This window comes from Hyperolius riggenbachi, chromosome 2 (assembly GCF_040937935.1).
Source record: "Hyperolius riggenbachi isolate aHypRig1 chromosome 2, aHypRig1.pri, whole genome shotgun sequence".
NCBI classification, from domain to species: Eukaryota; Metazoa; Chordata; class Amphibia; order Anura; family Hyperoliidae; genus Hyperolius; species Hyperolius riggenbachi.
The window spans coordinates 395,129,067-395,147,729 of NC_090647.1; the positions used below are offsets into that span (position 1 = coordinate 395,129,067).

The window sequence follows — 18,663 nt, forward strand, 5'->3', positions numbered from 1 at the left end:
ACGAAATCTTAGGAGCTGAAAGTACTGCGGAAACCTTTCTTGAAATGTTGTCTATTTTTTCGGGAGGCAATACAATCCTTTTGTGTATTGTATCCAAAACGTAACCTAGAATGTCGTTCTCTGGGAAGGACTGAGATTGGATTTTTCCCAGCTTATTTTCCAGAAGAAACTTCAAAATTTAAAGGGATAGATGTTGATCCTTCTCTAAATCTATCCTTGGCTGTGCTAAAATAAAAAAATCGTCCAAATAAGGGACGACTCTTATGTAACAGCCTGATGTAAGTAGGCTGTTACTTCCGCTATCACCTTTGTAAAAATTTGAGGAGATGCCGCCAGCCCAAATAGCAGGGCTCGAAACTGTAGTGGCAAACCGTGTCGCCGAACCTTAAGGCGAATCTCAGGAACCTTTGGTGTTCTGGATGAATGGCACATGCAGATAAGCGTCCTGCAAATCTATTGTCGCCATCCACACCAGGGGAAACAAAAGATTCCTTACCGAATAAATGCTTTCCATTTTGAACTTTTTTTCTCTCAGAAATAAATTTAGCTGACTTAAATTTATTATCAACCGATATTTTCCTGACGGTTTTAAAACAACAAAAATATGGGAGTAAAACCCCCTCGCCTTTTCTTCGGGCGGGACGCGACACACGACGTTCTGTTCAAATAGGGAAGTAACAGCCTGCTTTAAAGCCTGATTTCTCAATTTTTGGGACTTCTTGTTAAGCAAAATTTTGTAGGGGGAAGTTCTCTGAACTCCAGCTTGTAACCCTGTTCTATCAATTTCAGAATGCAACTGCTTTGGGAAATCTGTTTCCAATTTTCCAGAAAAAACATTAATCTTCCCTCCACTTTGTTGTCAATGTCATTTATTGTCCTTTGTTCCAGGGGCTTGGGGTTTGGAAGGAGTGACACTTCCTCTGCCCCTACCCCTAGGGAAAGAAGTTTTATGTTCTATCTCCTGGCCTCTACCTCTGGCCTGCGAGAATCCCCTGCCCCGAAAGAATCTTCTAGCTGGGAGTTTTTTCCTTTTATCTGGAAATTTGTTGCGTCTATCCGTGGACCTTGAAAGAACCGTTTCTAATCCTTTTCCAAACAGCAGATCCCCTTCAAATTGCATGGCACACAAGCGACTTTTTGAGGTAAAATCACTTTCCCATGTCCTGAGCCATATTACTCTGCGAATGGAGTTTAACAGGGCAACAGCTTTTGCAGCTGCCCTAAGGGCCCGTTCACATCTGCAATCGCACAACGCCGGCGATTACCGCCGGCGTTTTGCGGGAGTGATTTTCCTGCCATTAGCGCGGAAAAATCGCTGGACACTGCGGTGGTTTTGGAGCGATCGTGATTAGCGTGCTGTGCACGCTAATCACGATTGCTAATCGCAGAACGCTCGTCGCCGGCAAACCGCTGCATGCAGCGCGGTTGCAGTTATCGCTAACCGCAACCGCGGCAGTAAGAACACTGCCACTCGCTACATTGTGTAGCGGTTCTTGCAGAACTGCTAGCGGTTTACCGTGAGCGGGAATCGCTCGAATCCCGCTCAGGTGAGAACGGGCCCTAAGAGTCTCCACAGCCGCATCTGCAATAAAGGCTAGGGCCCTAGCAATGATAGGAATGGCTTCTAAAAGTTGTTCCTGAGGGGATCCTATGGTTATGAGTTCCTGCAACTCATCAACCCAAGAAATAAGGTTCCTTGATACGCACACCGCAGAAATAGCCAGCTTGAATATGCAGGAAATAGCCTCCCAAGCCCACTTAGAATTAATCTCTACCTTCTAATCTAAGGGATCTTTAAAGAGAGTCTGAAGCGAGAATAAAACTCGCTTTTTCCCTTATATTCAGCAGGGGCATGTTTGCCCCTGCTAAAACGCCGCTATCCCGCGGCAGAACGGGGGTCCTTTACCCCCCAAATCCCCTCCGTGCTGTGCGGGGAGCGCTTCCTGCTTGAGGCAGAGCTAACGGCCGCAGCCCTGTCTCTCAGCGCGTCTATCAGTGCTGATCACTGCCTCTCCCTGCCCATCTCCCTCTTCCTTCACTGAGAGGGGCGGGGAGAGGCGGAGATCCGCCGCTGATAGATGCGCATGGGGCAGAGCTACAGCTCATAGCTCTGCCTCCATGAGCAGCAAAATCTACGACCAAGTTGGTTGTGGATTTTGCAGGGTGGGATTTGGGTGGTAAAGAACTCCCGTTCTGCCGCGGGATAGCTGTGTTTTAGCAGGGGCAAACATGCCCCTGCTGAATATAAGGGAAAAAGTGAGTTTTATTCTGGCTTCAGAGTCTCTTTTAGTGCCCCCGTATCACAACCATTGCATCTTTTAGACTTGTTCTTGTGTTTTAAAGATGGCAGCTTATCCTCTGGTTTAGCCTACAATTCAACACAGCAAAGAAATAAATGTATATTAGTAATCAAAACACCCACTTCCTTACCAGTGTTACCTGCATCTGGTGAGAAAGGGTGATAATACCTGTCCTGCTGCCAGAGGAATAGCTGTTGTGGATCCTGCAGCAGTTTTCTTTGGAGGTTCTGCCGGGGAATGCTTGCCTGCTCCATTTTCCCTGAGAACCCTTTTTCTTTGGAGCACAGTCCTTAAATAGACTGCCTCTTGCCGACTCCGCCCCCCTTGAAACTGCCTCCGCCATATTGGCTATTGGCATGAGTCTGCTGGCGGTGATTGCAGTCACCCGAGACCCTGCCTTGTGTTCTGGAGTGGCTGAGGGGCCCCTTGATTTGCTCCCCGTCTCTGTTACAGAGACCATCAGGACGCCTGGAGTCAGCGGAGAAGCCCAGCTCTGCCCGGCGATAATGGAGGAGGCGCCCCTGCGTCACTTCCGGCGGACCTACATCACACAAGGAAGCGCGCGCTACTGCGCACACGGAGCTCCAGGATGCCAACACTCCCTGCAGTGAGAGCCATCATGGTCGGGGACGGACAGAGCCTGCCACAGCCGTTCTGCCTCTCAAACCCACAAGGTAAGCCAACCAGCGTTTCACCTGTGCTTGCCATTGCCCCCAACGCGCCAATAGCACCTGATCAGTGTATCCCACCGGCAGAAGCTGAGGGATAAGAGTCCTTCACGACTGCAGCACAAGGAGACCCCTAATCCATGAATAGTCTGTGTCCTGAAATCAGGAAACACAGTGAAAACTGAATGTTGGTAGAGGTGTTCACTATTGAAGGGGTGGCATTTCATTATGTAAATGTGATGATGTTCTGTGTTTCCTTGGAATAGGTATCCAGTGTACTCTCTCAACCTATCGGCCGTCCGGGAGGACGCAAGGAGAAAATGGTCTTTTGTGTTGAGGGTGGACCCCTAGACCTCTTTATTTCTTTGCAATACCAATTAACCTGTCTCTTTAAGTTTTGTGCCCACCCATGCATGAATGTGTTTTATGCTAATTTATGCACTTAAATGTGATTGCTGTGCTATGGATCTGTAAGCACTTGATAAAGACTGCATTGGTTGAAACGTTGTGCTGTGCTCTGTATTACTTGCAATAAATTTGTCAATCGGCCTGAAATCCAGGTGAAGACCCAGTAATTTCTGTTGTGGCAGCTAGTGTGTTAAACACACCATACAAACAAATGGCAGCATTGACAGATGCATCCTTCCAGATGTCCATCTGGAAGGCTGACTCAATGAAATGTCTGAGAATGTCTGCAGTGGGAGCTCCAACCCCAGTAGTCTCAGTGGCTTAGATTCCTGCTGAATAACCTCCTACAATAGCAGCAGCACTGGTTCCTGAACCGTTGTTTACGATTCCAGATCGATCTTCAGGAGACCGCACTAAATTCCGAGCATTTCTGCGCTTGTGAATCATATTTTTACTACATTCACGTACCTTCTCCACAGTGACCACTAAAGTAGGATTTGTAGAAAGGATACAGTCCTGTCCACAGTAGTAATCCTGTTTGAGGCTATAACAATCCTCTGTGATGACCCCCAGAGGGTAGCTACAGCATAAGGAATGCTCCGGAACCTTCATCAATGCCATCAACTAGTGGAAGATTACACTTCTGAGTTTCGATGATGGACGGCAGATACAACAACACTTAAGGATGAGCTGGATTGAGCAGGTTTTCTCAATGCATTGGAAGGACTGGTTATGCTGGCAATCCAGATTGACCATAGGTTTCGGGAGCAACAGATGAAAAAATTGAACTCCTCAAATTTCCAGTGGGTACCTCCCCTCTTCACTCCACCTTAATTTTTCCAATACAAAACCAAACCGCGAAATTCCATTTCATATCCATCATGCCAATGGATCCTCTATTAGTTCTGAGCCTGTGTTGACTGAAACCAAGTCTATATTCACCACTGTAATTTGAGATTAACCCAAATTGATTCAATTTTATCTAGTCTTATCTCCCATGTACCCGGTAACAAGTAAACCAGGTGAGCAGAGTGCCAAAGAGGCAAAGGGGGCCATTGATCCCGTATGCGTGATTAGATCATGAGGTCATTGGATCTGGTGAGTCTTCAAGTAGAGGGGAAGTAGAGCACCATTCTGTGCTGTAGCCTTGACAAAGGGGACCCTACGGGGGCCCTAAACGGCTCACTGGTTGTAGAATGGTTTGTCACGTGTTTTGAATAAACAGGACATGGCACTTTAGAGTGTGCGGACCTTCTGGAATTTTTTGTGTGTTACAAACATTGGTCCAGCACCTCACCAGTGGTGTGCGACTTCTCCTGCTGTGCACTTCAAGTAGAGGGGGGCTGCACGGATGGTGTAACTAATTCATGGTGAAGGTGGATGACAGGATGCACTGTCAACTGTTGGATTCATATGCTCATTCCCTTACTCCTAAGGCATAGCGTGCTTTTCTATACGTATAATTACTGTGAACTTTGTCTGAAACTAACAAAGATAGAGAGCGAGCCATCGTTATTACATAAACTGGACTTTTGGAGGCTGTTTGGAATGTGATTAATTAATGTCTGTTTTGATGATTTTATAAGAGGAAGATTGTCCATAATATTTTAGTGTGGAGACCTTCTAGCCATGTGAGACGCACAATAAGGAAAGTAGAATTGGGCAGAATTGGAAGGTGTAGTGCTTCAAAGTAGGAGTGGAGAGTACAGTATGACCCAGGGAGGGTGAACAGATGATGCATTAAATGAGACACCTTCCCTGCTTCTTGTAACACTGTTTTCTGCGAACTCAGTCAAGAGTGAGCAAAGACTCCAAGTACATCTGCTTCTCATAATTCTGTCAATACCTAATAAATGTAATCATATCTCCCAATGTTTTGAGAAAAGAAAGAGGGACACTTAAGCCATGCCCCTGTAACACCCCTAATCACACCGTACGACACACCCATAGTCAGGCAGACAATAAAGGTTTCATAAGAAAAATATGTTGTTTTGTCATTCAAACCACACTGGTCCTTTCTATCCCTGGTTAATTTTTATTCATAGTTCCATTTGAAAATAAGAAATATATCAATTAAAATGATGGGGATAAAGTCACTTAAACACAATTTCAGTAGAAAAATACAAGTATTTACATAGGTCTGTACATGTGTCCTGAAAGAGGTACAATGAGGAAGAAACAATGACAGAGGAATTAGGTTCTCAAAGAGGGACTGTTCCTCCAAAGGATGGACAGTTGGTAGCTATGATGTAATAATTTCCCTTCTGCTTTAAGTTGTACCTGATTTTATAATACTTACTGAACTGTTCTGACACTGCACACTGGAGCTGTTGAAACGAAGGGCAGGCATCCTGTGAATCACACCCTGTATGTTGAGCATACACTCATAACCCCTCTGGCCTGACTGTGGTTGAGGCAGGTTTCTGGCCTTAAGAGTGATTGGCTTTACTTCCCCAACTGGTATCAGGATTTCTTCTGTTGGTATAAGCTGTGGGCAGTCCTAGTACAAAAAAAAAAACACAGTTGATAATTAAATACATATATGAAGATATAGCACATACTTAGGGCTTGATTCACAAAAGAGTGCTAACTGTTAGCACGGCCGTTTTCGCGTGAATTTTCGCATTGCACGTGAGCGCGAATTTTCACGCGAAACGATAACGTTTTCACGCGCAAACGCGAATTTTCGCGTGAAAACGATATCGATCTTGCGGTAAAATTCGCGTTTGCGCGCGAAAACGTTATCGTTTCGCGCAAAAATTCACGATCGCGCGCAATGCGAAAATTCGCGCGGAAACGGCCGTGCTAACAGTTAGCACCCTTTTGTGAATCAAGCCCTTAGTCATTAACACATGAACACATTAAAATATTAATTTAATATTTAATTTTTGTTATTTAATCCAGACAAAAAATTTCTAGCCCTGTGTAAACTTACTTCATTCATTATCCAATGCCAAGTATATCACTTTACCTGGTGATGAACACATGACAGCCCACTTCGTGCATAAAACTGCCATCAGGCAGTTTAGGCAAACTGCCAGTTTCATTCGGACTGTAGAAGGACCTTGATCTCTGAACAGCAGGATTATGCAATCTAAGTAGCAACAGGTGCAATACAAAGCCTTTCCTGTGCTAATTATTACTTATTTATAGAAAAATGAAAAGCAAGAAGTTTTGAATCGGGATGGTTTGCTTGCTTTTACTGATGGCTAACACGGTACAACACTCTACTACTTTTAGAAAAATTAAATGCACACATTAACATAGTGCCTTCCTCCTCATAAAGTCAAACACTTAGGAGCTGCAGCCACTCAAGAGACCACCAAGGGGTGTTAGACAGCTTCACACAAGGACTCCTTACTGGTTAGGTACCGGCTCCACCCAGGTTTCAAACCCTGGCTTTTTACATCAGAGGTGATGTCCCTAACCCTTACACTACCCAGCATTGAAAGTTCCAAAGTGTTTTACAGAGCCTATAGTCATGTCACTAACTACTCTTCAGAGGAGCTCAGAATTTTGGGGAGAACCAATAAACATCAATACGTTTTGGGGATTCGGAAGAAACCTGTAGTGCACAGACAAAACTCAGAGGACACAGGGAGAACCTTCAAACTTTAAAAGGAAAGGAAAACATTCAGGTATGCAAATGGAAGACTGCTCTGCAATGTTGGTCTTTAGGTTGTTATAAAATAATATTGATCCTAAAGTTATTGTAAGGAGAACAGAGGCGCCAACAGAATAAACTATATCTAAAAACTTTAAAATTCTTTGTGAGCTTACAAGCCCTCGTGAATCCCTCTCCAATCTTGGGACGTACTTTTGACCTTTGAAGACTTATCCAAAGCATTAAATATTACTTATCCAAAGCATTAAATATTACTTTATCAGAGGACTCTGTCCTTGATCTGCAGAAAACATATGAATTCAAATGGGAACCCCAAAAACAATAAAAAAAATATCTGGGAATCTATCTAACTAACTCCTACAATTCCTTATTTAAGGCTAACTACCCCAATCCTCTTACCTGAGGTTACGCAAATGAGTGTTGGAAGTGATACATGATATCATGGTTGGGTCGGATAGTAGCGATCAAAATGTCAATTCTTCCTAACTTTCTGTATGCTTTTAGAGTTTTACCAATACCTGTCCCCTCTTCATTTGTCAAAAAAAAGTGCAATCAGCTCTCTGCTCTTTTATTTGGAAAACAACTGGTCCTCGAATCTCAAGAGCTACATTGTTCCGCCTCACAGCTGACGGAGGCCTGGGTGTCCCCAATGTAATAACCTATTACAAAGCAGCACAAGTCACTCAGTTAACAATTTGGCATGAAGAAAATCACCCCCCTATATGGCGCGATATTGAGAGTGCAATTTGTTCCCCTGTATCTATTTGCAATTTACTATGGCTCTCAAGTACACAGCACAAATTTGTTAAAAATCCAATTCTTTTACATTTTTTGAAGATCTGGAACCAGGTTCAATTTAGAGATATACCGTATTTTTCGGACTATAAGACACACTTTTTCTCCCCCAAAAGTTGGGAAAAAAAAGTGACTGCGTCTTATAGTCCGAATGCTTGTTTCCTTGTGGTCCGCAGTGGGGTGGAAGCAGCAGCAACGTGATGGACATTGTTTCTAAGCGGCATCGGAGAAGCCGCTGTAATTACACACAGCGCTCTCTTTGATCTTTAATCCCCCCCAAGCGTGCCCAACAGCAACGCGATACACCTGACATTGTTATTAAACACAGGGCGCTTGCTTTGATCTATTCCACCCCAGCGTGCCCCGCAGCAGCGCGATACACAATGACTCTAGGCGGCATAGGAAAAAAGCAGCTGTGGTCATTAACAATGTTCTTTCAACTTGCCCAGCGTCAGCCCCGTTAGCCCGCAGCTCGATCCCAGCTGACAAATGATGATACACTTCAGCCGCTATAGCGGCAGCCCCGTTAGCCCGCAGCTCGATCCCAGCTGACAAATGATGATACACTTCAGCCACTATAGACGTAGCCCCGTTAGCCAGCAGCTCGATCCCAGCTGACAAATTACGATACACTTCAGCCGCTATAGCGGCAGTCCTCAGAGGCTTCCGTACTTGCATTGTCATCACATGACCCGGCGGGTGCAAGTAAACCGCAACATTGTTTACTTGCACCCGGGGGTGCAAGTAAACAATGTTAGTACGGAAGCCTCTGAGGACTGCCGCTATAGTGGCTGAAGTGTATCATCATTTGTCAGCTGGGATCAAGCTGCGGGCTAACTGTTATAAACTGTTCTTATATCACCTTGCTTCGACACCACCGTCTCACAGACTGTGAGATCACTTGACTCTCCACACAGCAAACAGGAGATAGACTTTCTCAGGCTTCTTCAATGTTTACATTATTTATTCAGGAAACAGGAATACAGATAGCTACATTCATCATATCCTAGCCATGCCAATCTTCATGTTGCGTTACAAGCTCGTGATTAGACTCCCTGCTGAAGTCAATCAGGTACCTTCTTCCTAACTACGTTACACTAAACTACCTATGTACAGCATACATTATATCAGATTACAGAAAGGAAGAACATGCTTAGAGGTCCCAGTCGGCCTTGCGAGCTAGTGCGGAAGGAAGAAGCAGAATGCTCTCTCCATCGCTCACTCCGGGTTTAATACCAACTAGGAAAGAGTTAAATATGACATCATCTTCGCCACCCCCTAGATCAGATTATTGGTGGACCCACTCGTGGTGTCATCATACCCACCTACTTGATTAATAATCAATGAGGCATTTGACCTAAATGCAGGAATGTGGATGTTTAGTAAATATGGCCGATGTTTACTGTTCCTGTGGTGTACGTGGAGGTCAGAGTAGGCCGATGGCCTTCTTTTAGGAACATGTTCTCAGTATCTGCGTGTATCCTCTGCTACACGCAGACCCTGAGATGCCTCTGCCTGCATCACAAAACCTCTATTGATTTTAAAGGCATACACTGCGGACAAGCCTTTTACATAAAACTCAGGCCAAGTAACTGAGGCCTACTTAAATTATAACACTAACGGGGCTGCCGCTATAGCGGCTGAAGTGTATCATCATTTGTCAGCTGGGACCGAGCTGCGGGCTAACGGGGCTGCCGCTATAGCAGCTGAAGTGTATCATCATTTGTCAGCTGGGATCGAGCTGCGGGCTAACGCTGGACAAGTTGAAAGAACATTGTTAATGATCACAGCGGCTTTTCCTATGCCCCCTAGAGTCATTGTATATCGTGCTGCTGTGGGGCACGCTGGGGGGGGGATTATAGATCAAAGCAAGCGCCCTGTGTTTAATAACAATGTCAGGTGTATCACGCTGCTGTGGGGCACGCTCGGGGGGATTATAGATCAGAGGAACAGCATTGTATATAATTACAGAAGCTGCTCCTATGCTGGTTAAGAACACTGTGGATCACGTGGGTGCTGCTGATGTCATCCTACTGTGCACTTCATTAAGACCGCATGGACACCCTGACCAGACACAGCTACTGCCACCCAGGCTGGTGAGATCATGTTTTATGTAATTGTATTGGTTAGTGTAGCTGGGGGGAGGGGGGCAGCAGGGGTTAGTGAAGTGTAGTTTAGTATAGTTTGTAATGGCAGCAGGGGTTAATGTAGCTTGACAATGTGACAGAGACATCTTAGGGGGAGGAAAGGTCCATAGGACGCTCCTTGACCATGGATGCACCCAGGTTTAGTGTATTTTTTTCCCAGTTTTTGCCCTTTAAACCTAGGTGCGTCTTATAGTCCGGAGCGTCTTATAGTCCAAAAAATAGGGTAGATTCCAGTCTCACCATCTTCCACTAATGTCATTTCTGGGACACCCCGACTTCCTTCCTGGCCTTCAGAATTTAGCAGCTTTTAAGTGGTGGCGTCAAAATAAGCTAACTACAATTTATAGCTTTGTTACCGACTAATCTATAAAATCATTCTCCTCCCTGAAACAGCTTTCCGTCACAGAATTATATAGGTACATGCAGATCTCTCACTTTATCAAGAAATATATTAAATCCTGTGGGTCTCTGCTCATTAGGACATGCTTTGAACACATTTGTGCTAGCATTTTTCCCTACTGTATAAAAATGCAACCTCCCCCATGAATCTTCCAAAACCATTGTACATCCTTAGATGGGAGCAGGAACTCGGCACCCCCCTTGAGATGGAGGACTTGCTGCACGTGTGGAAGCAAGGTGTTCTATCAGCTCCGCTATAGTAGAAACACATTACAAGGTTTTAATGCGTTGGTATCTCACACCAACCGTATTGCAAAATTCAACCCTGAAAATAAAGGCCTGTGTTTTAGGGCATGTGGTCAGGGGAGCACTCATCTACACGTATGGTGGGCGTGTCCAAAAGCGCACAGGTTTTGGAATAGAGTCTATCAAGTTATCTATTCTACAGCCAGGTTTCAGGTCCCAAAACTCCCAGAGGTGGTCTTACTGGGCTTGAGACCCCCAGAACTATCAAATTCTCAACATAAGCTACTAATGCATATCTGTCTAGCAGCCAAAAGAGTAATTTCATGTTCCTGGAGGACTCCCACATTAATTTTTGACACTTTCAAAAGAAATCTTAGCCACGCACTTTGTCTCGATAGGATGAAGGCCATAGTGGAAGATACCCTTCCACTATTTGAAAAAGTATGGAAACCGCACTTTCTGAAAAAAAAATTCCTTGGGAGGTGGTGGTGGACTCATCTCCCCGAAATAGACATGATACTGTCGGTTTTAGTACAAACAAATTTATTTATATACTCCAACATACAGTGCAATGCGTTTTGCGGGTATATTCCCGCCTCTTCAGGCAATAATGAACAGGAGTACACACAGTGCAGTCTTAAGGTCACGATAAGCGCCTCTCAGAGGCGCTGTTGTCCTTACAATATCAGCATCCACCCCGGGTGGAGGGGTTGAATTCCCTTTCTTCTCCTAATCTACAGAGAGTGACATCTTAATCCTGAGTGAGGACAGGCCTAATCTCCTCGCCTGCCTACACCGTGGTTGCCTAATTGGTAACCCTGACTTGTGAGTATATCTATCATATACACTTCCATTTACCCATCACCCAACTTACTACACTATATTGGGCTCTCGGTGTCCCTTTTTTCTTTTGATCCTAAAGTTGACCAACCTCTATATTTTGTCTATACCATTGTCTGTATTAGTAAGTACCCCATGTTTTTCTCTTCCATGTAATATGTCCCCTCCCCCCTTTAGATTGTAAGCCTTTGGCAGGGCCTCCCCCCTCCCTTAGTGTGTCCTTCTTAATCTTGAAACCCCAGCAATGACACCCTTCTCATAGACTAACTCGGACTTGTTTTGCTGGGTCTATGTAAAACGCATTTTATACCCTGATTGCATGTATAACCTTGTGCTATGTTGTATTAACATTTGCTACCTCTCTGTCTGTCACCTCTTGTTGCAATCTATGTATCCCTATTTGTTGTCCAGCGCTGCATAATATGTTGGCGCTTTATAAATACAATAAATAATAATAATATGCTGGCACTTTATAAATGAATAATAATGATAATGATAATTGTTTATCTCAACAATTTAATTTCAGTGCAGGTTTGATTTAAAGTAACCCTAATCTTACTACTCTTACAGTGAAAACATTATACATGTGATTTGCCATTTCATGTTCACTACACAAAGTGAAACAGCAACATCTGAGTGAAGTAAAAATTATTATTTAGTATTTACCATATAAACTCAAATATAAATTAAGTTTTTGAGACCAAAAAGTGGGTCTCTTGGCATATACTCGAGTCATGTGCAGGACATCCCCCCCACCGAGTGTGTGTGCTTGGTGGGGGGCACAGATACATGTGTTGCTCCATGATGACAGAGGGGAAGCACAGCTCACAGCTATCACTGATAATCTTTCCACACAGCACTGCACATAAGGTGTGGGGCACATAGCCATCAAGTCGCATTACTATAATAAATAATATAATATATAATATATAATATAATATAAATAATATAACAAATGCAGTAAAATAAAAAAAATGCTCTTAGGAATCTACTAGGTTTAACAGTACAGTCTCAGAAGTATTTTGCTCTGATACAGTCACACAGTGTAGTGCAGTTAGATGATTGTACCACATTGTGCACAAAAAGACTCCACACCCTTTTTATTAGCTATATGAATATGACACCCATCAGGGTTTTCAGCATTTGTAATCTTCATCATCAAAGAATTTTATTGAGTCTTTGAAAAATTGAACAAACAAGAAAATGTGGTGAAGGCAAATGGTTCAGAGTATTGACATTAACATAGTAAAATCATTATTAAAATCATTATTACATGGGAGAGTCAAATTACACGACTAGACGGTTACAGATGAATCTCTTGAACGGTATTAGGGTCTGAGAGACCAATCAGACCTGAGATACTCTCAATCCAGGCATTTACAGAACCTATTAGGTAGCCGGGAAGAGGATATCTATGACATAGTCGGGTTTGTAAACATTCCAGTGAAATCAGTAGGCCAGAATGGGCCTTCACTAGAATAATAACCAGGAGTGGATAGCATGAAGTATTCAATGGTAATAAAAACAATCTCCGAACCTGATTAAGAGAATAGCAATATGCTGTTGTTAGCTATGTTGTTATCAAACTATAAACCGAACATAAACCATGAACTAGTTTTAAATAATAGTAGCTGTCTAAGCATATAACCTGTCTCCATACGTGGCAGAAAATAAAGTTATAATAGTTTGTAGTTGTACCTGATTTAGGGGGAGGGGAGGAGTACCACGGATCTAGAGCTCATCTAGGTTGGATAGAACTCAGGTATTTGAATCTTTTATAGACATCACTCTGTTGGCATATAAACGTTGGAAGTTTCGAGACCTGATCTGGCTCTTGTTCCATATACAGTGGGTTGCAAAAGTATTTGGCCCCCTTGAAGTTTTCCACATTTTGTCACATTGCTGCCACAAACATGCATCAATTTTATTGGAATTCCACATGAAAGACCAATACAAAGTGGTGTACATGTGAGAAGTGGATCGAAAATCATACATCATTCCAAACATTTTTTACAAATAAATAACTGCAAAGTGGGGTGTGCGTAATTATTCGGTCCCCTGATTCAATACTTTGTAGAACCACCTTTTGCTGCAATTACAGCTGCCAGTCTTTTAGGGTATGTCTCTACAAGCTTTGCACATCTAGAGACTGAAATCCTTGCCCATTATTCTTTGCAAAACAGCTCCAGCTCAGTCAGATTAGATGGACAGCGTTTGTGAACAGCGGTTTTCAGATCTTGCCACAGATTCTCGATTGGATTTAGATCTGGACTTTGACTGGGCCATTCTAACACATAGATATGTTTTGTTTTAAACCATTCCATTGTTGCCCTGGCTTTATGTTTAGGGTCATTGTCCTGCTGGAAGGTGAACCTCCGCCCCAGTCTCAAGTCTTTTGCAGTCTCCAAGAGGTTTTCTTCCAAGTTTGCCCTGTATTTGGCTCCATCCATCTTCCCATCAACTCTGACCAGCTTCCCTGTCCGTGCTGAAGAGATGCACCACCCGAGCATGATGCTGCCACCACCATATTTGACAGTGGGGATGGTGTGTTCAGAGTGATGTGCAGTGTTAGTTTTCTGCCACACATAGCGTTTTGCATTTTGGCCAAAAAGTTCCATTTTAGTCTTATCTGACCAGAGAACCTTCTTCCACATGGTTGCTGTGTCCCCCACATGGCTTGTGGCAAACTGCAAACGGGACTTCTTATGCTTTTCTGTTAACAATGCCTTTCTTCTTGCCACTCTTCCATAAAGGCTAACTTTGTTCAGTGCATGACTAATAGTTGTCCTATGGACAGAGTCTCCCAACTGAGCTGTAGATCTCTGCAGCTCGTCCAGAGTCACCAAAGGCCTCTTGACTGCATTTCTGATCAGCGCTCTCCTTGTTCGGCCTGTGAGTTTAGGTGGATGGCCTTGTCTTGGTAGGTTTACAGTTGTGCCATACTGTTCTTCCATTTATGAATGATCGCTTGAACAGTGCTCCTTGGGATGTTCAAGGCTTTGGAAATCTTTTTGTAGCCTAAGCCTGCTTTAAATTTCTGAATAACTTGATACCTGACCTGTCTTGGACCTGTCTTGTGTGTTCTTTGGACTTCACGGTGTTGTTGCTCCCAATATTCTCTTAGACAGCCTCTGAGGCCCTCACAGAGCAGCTGTATTTGCACTGACATTAAATTACACACAGGTGCAGTCTATTTAGTCATTAGCACTCATCAGGCAATGTCTATAGGCAACTGACTGCACTCAGATCAAAGGGGGCCGAATAATTATGCACACACCACTTTGCAGTTATTGATTTGTAAAAAATGTTTGGAATCATGTATGATTTTCGTTCCACTTGTCATGTATACACCACTTTGTGTTGGTCTTTCATGTGGAATTCCAATAAAATTGATTCATGTTTGTGGCAGTAATATGACAAAATGTTGAAAACCTCAAGGGGGCTGAATACTTTTGCAACCCACTGTATGTATATTGTTTTTGGTGTGTTAAGGTGGTATTTCTTCCTTTGATTTCCAGTTTCATGCTATCAAGTATAGAGCAGTGAGTATTATATGATAAATGGGAGGTCTTAAGTTGGAAGGTACCGTATTTTCCGCCGTATAAGACGCACTTTTTCTCCCCAAAAAATGGGGAGAAAAAGTCCCTGCGTCTTATACGGCAAAGGCAGGGAATCCCCGACTTATGGACGCTCGCCGATACGAACCGCCGACCCGCCGTCATCGGGGATTCCCTGCCTTGCCTGTGTCTGCGTTCCCCCTTGCCCCCGCTTGTCTATTCCCCCCTCCTGTGTCGCCGGGTCCCCCCCATGTAAGAAGCGGCAGAAGCTTACATCCTCCATCTTGCCCGCGGCGATTGAAGACATCCGGCTGTGTTCGGTTTCCTCTAGTGCCGGCTTGTAATGACGCGTCATTGATGACGCGTCATTACAAGCCGGCACTAGAGGAAGCCGCACACAGGAACCGGATGTCTTCAATCGCCGCGGGCAAGATGGAGGAGGTAAGCTTCTGCCGCTTCTTACATGGGGGGGACCCGGCGACACAGGAGGGCAGGATAGACGGGGGGGCGTGGGGACACCTCACAGCGGGACACCTCACAGCGGGACACCTCACAGCAGGACACCTCACAGCGGGACACAGAATGGAGGAGGACACATAGGGCTGACAGGCTGCTGACACTTAGGGGGCTGACAGGCTGCTGACACTTAGGGGGCTGACAGGCTGCTGACACTTAGGGGGCTGACAGGCTGCTGACACTTAGGGGGCTGACAGGCTGCTGACACTTAGGGGGCTGACAGGCTGCTGACACTTAGGGGGCTGACAGGCTGCTGACACTTAGGGGGCTGACAGGCTGCTGACACTTAGGGGGCTGACAGGCTGCTGACACTTAGGGGGCTGACAGGCTGCTGACACTTGGGGGGCTGACAGGCTGCTGACACTTGGGGGCTGACAGGCTGCTGACACTTGGGGGGCTGACAGGCTGCTGACACTTGGGGGGCTGACAGGCTGCTGACACTTGGGGGTGACAGAGGGACACCTGGGGGTGACAGAGGGACACCTGGGAGAGACATGGGGACACAGGAGGGCACCATTTGGGGGAGGTCATGTACAAGACGCTCCTGGAACATGGATGCACCAGGTTTAGTTTATATTTTTTTTTCCCTGGTTTTTGCCCTCTAAACCTGGGTGCGTCTTATATTCCGGAGCGTCTTATACGGCGCGAAATACGGTATATGATCATCACTTATTAGGAGGGCGAATTTTGGCGATAGCTTAAAGTCATTTTTAAAGATACTGTGGATACGGTTTTCTACTAGTGACCAGAGTTTGGAAACTAGAGGGCATTGCCAAAACATATGAAGGTACGTGCCTAAGTAAGAATGACAACAAACTGGAGAAGCTGAGGATGTAAAAGAGGCTAATTGTCTGGGAGTTCTGTACCTTTTATATTCTATTTTCTTAGTAATTTCCCAGTGAGAGTTGCAGCGTGATGTTTTAGCCACAAGCTTGTTAGCTGTTAGTGAATTCGCGACTGAGATGTCACAGCTGAGGTCTAATGACCAAACTGGTATATCTATTTAGAGGAGATATGTCGTCATATCTGAGTTGTTTCTACCAAGTAGATATACACGGAGTAGACATAGCACAGAGATCCAGATCCTTGGTGAAGTTTTCGAGGACTGATATAGGAGTTGGACATTGGATTGTATTATTGTGAGGTGGTTTTTTTTTGACAAAGTATTCCCAGGATTAGAGATGCTTGAATGGAAGGGTAGACAGATTGGGGGGGTTTAGTCGCCCATCAGAATGCTGATTAGAATATCTCTTAGGTTGGACCCCAAAAGAGCACAATCAAGCTGGACCTACGGTTTTAGAGAGGCAGGATTCCACCAGTGTTTCACCATGTCCAGGTTGGATGCATGGTAGTATCTTTCTATATCAGGTAAACCCATACCTCCTTGTTGTTTGGGAAGAGTCATTATTAGGTATGAGGGTCTAATCTTTTTTCTGTAATGATCGCTGCTGCAGCAGATATTGCTGGAAGTAGTAGTGCTGCAGCTCAGGCAGTTCTGATCTATTTCCATGCAAGCTGCATAGCTTTGTCTGTCTTTCCCTGCTGTCAGCTTGTGACTGATTATCATTCACCTGTGTGGGAATCTGCATGTCTGCTCCCATTGGATGACCTCAGTATAAAGATCTGCTTCCTGCAGGGTTTCCTTGGGTTTTCATAGCTTCAGTGTAAGCCAGTCTTGCTGTCGCTTCAGCCCCCGATCGTGTTTCTTGTTATAAAGATACTTTGCTGGTCTTTGCATCATATATTGGTTCATTGCCAATATATATGCATACCAGCACGTTTATTATTTTCCTTGTATTTGTGTTACGTTGATACATCAGTGTCGCTGATGTATACGTACACGAACTGTTTATATCCTGTGTGCAGTTAGTCAGCTTTCCAGCACGTTTTGGTAGGTTGCGCGTACCGTGACCACCCGTGCTGAGGTAGTTACCCTGCTCCTGGTTCTGTTTGTGGATTGCGTTCATCTCTGCGAAGAGATAACGAATCCTTCTGAATCCTGTTCTGTTACTGTTTGTGGATTGCGTTCATCTCTGCGAAGAGATAACGAATCCTTCTGAATCCTGTTCTGTTACCGTTGGTGGATTGCGTTCATCTCTGCGAAGAGATAGCGAATCCTTCTGAGTCCTGTTCCCTGTATTACTCCATTCCTAGTCAGCGTTCCTGCTTATGTCATATATCGGTTCATTGCCGATATATACATATGTTAGTCAGACGTTACAAATAGTTTCATTGATAGCTGTAATTGTAATACGCTAGGAAAACATACTTATTGTATATTTATCTGTGTTACGTTCATCTATCTTAATCCTGCTGTTTCCTGACTGTCCTGTCCTGTCTTTGTGAGGCACGCCATCGCCGCAGCGCATTGGCTGCCTCATTCCAGTCTGTCTGGTTTTGGACGCTTGCTGTCGCTAAGTAGCCGCTTGCTAGCAAGCGTTCATTCTGTCTACCTGTCCTGATCTCCTCAGTTCTGGTTTGTGCGCTCAGCGCTACTTTGCGCTGAGACGTTATAACGAAAGCATTGTTTGTGGCTGTCAGATCTGCACCGGCTCTGTGCGCCACAATCTCCTATTGGAGTCAGTCCTCCCCTCCACTATACTAGGGATAGCCTGTTTCCTTGTGCTAGTGTGTGTACCTCCTCCACGCCAGCTCATGCGTTGCATGCTGACTGTGGAGAATACACCACCAAGCCTTACATTATGAAAACCCCATTACCAATCCCCATTGTGGGGGGGATTCCCAGAAAGTATGACACTGTTAATTATGGTTCCTGTTCCTTTAAGAAATTTGAAGAACTTAGCTCTGAAACAGAAAATGAGTTTTTCTCTGAATGTGCCAGGTTCCTGGCCAATCCTGATCTCCAAGCGACTCCTGTTTCAACCTGGGCACTCCAACTAAGTTATATTTTGTTTAAAGGGGAATTATTCCAGTGGGCATTTGATGTTCTCAATCATTCCGATTTGAAAGAGAGACCGCTGGAATTTCTAGCGTTTGTGATCCATAACTGGTTGCGCATAGATCCATTGCCTTTTCCTCTTAATGAACTCCTGGCAGCAGGTCAATCAGCTACTCCTTCAATTGCTTGCAAAAATGTTCAGCAAGCAGAAAGTGTTACTGATAATTTTCCTGCAGCCTTGAATAAATCACCAAGAACAGCAG

General features: G+C 44.5%; 1 protein-coding gene across 14 annotated transcripts in view; it reads right to left on the reverse strand.

Moving 5' to 3' along the window:
• The window catches only part of PLXNA2 (plexin A2), a 3,799,727-nt gene that overhangs the window by 2,892,057 nt on the left and 889,007 nt on the right, over positions 1-18,663 (reverse strand). For 13 of the 14 annotated variants that reach the window (XM_068269767.1, XM_068269773.1, XM_068269772.1 and 10 more), the window contains one exon: positions 5,676-5,876. The exons of the other annotated variant lie outside the window; for it this stretch is intronic. In XM_068269767.1, the coding sequence (XP_068125868.1) occupies positions 5,676-5,876 (201 nt within the window). The remainder of the gene's footprint in view (positions 1-5,675; positions 5,877-18,663) is intronic. 14 annotated transcript variants of the gene reach the window in all.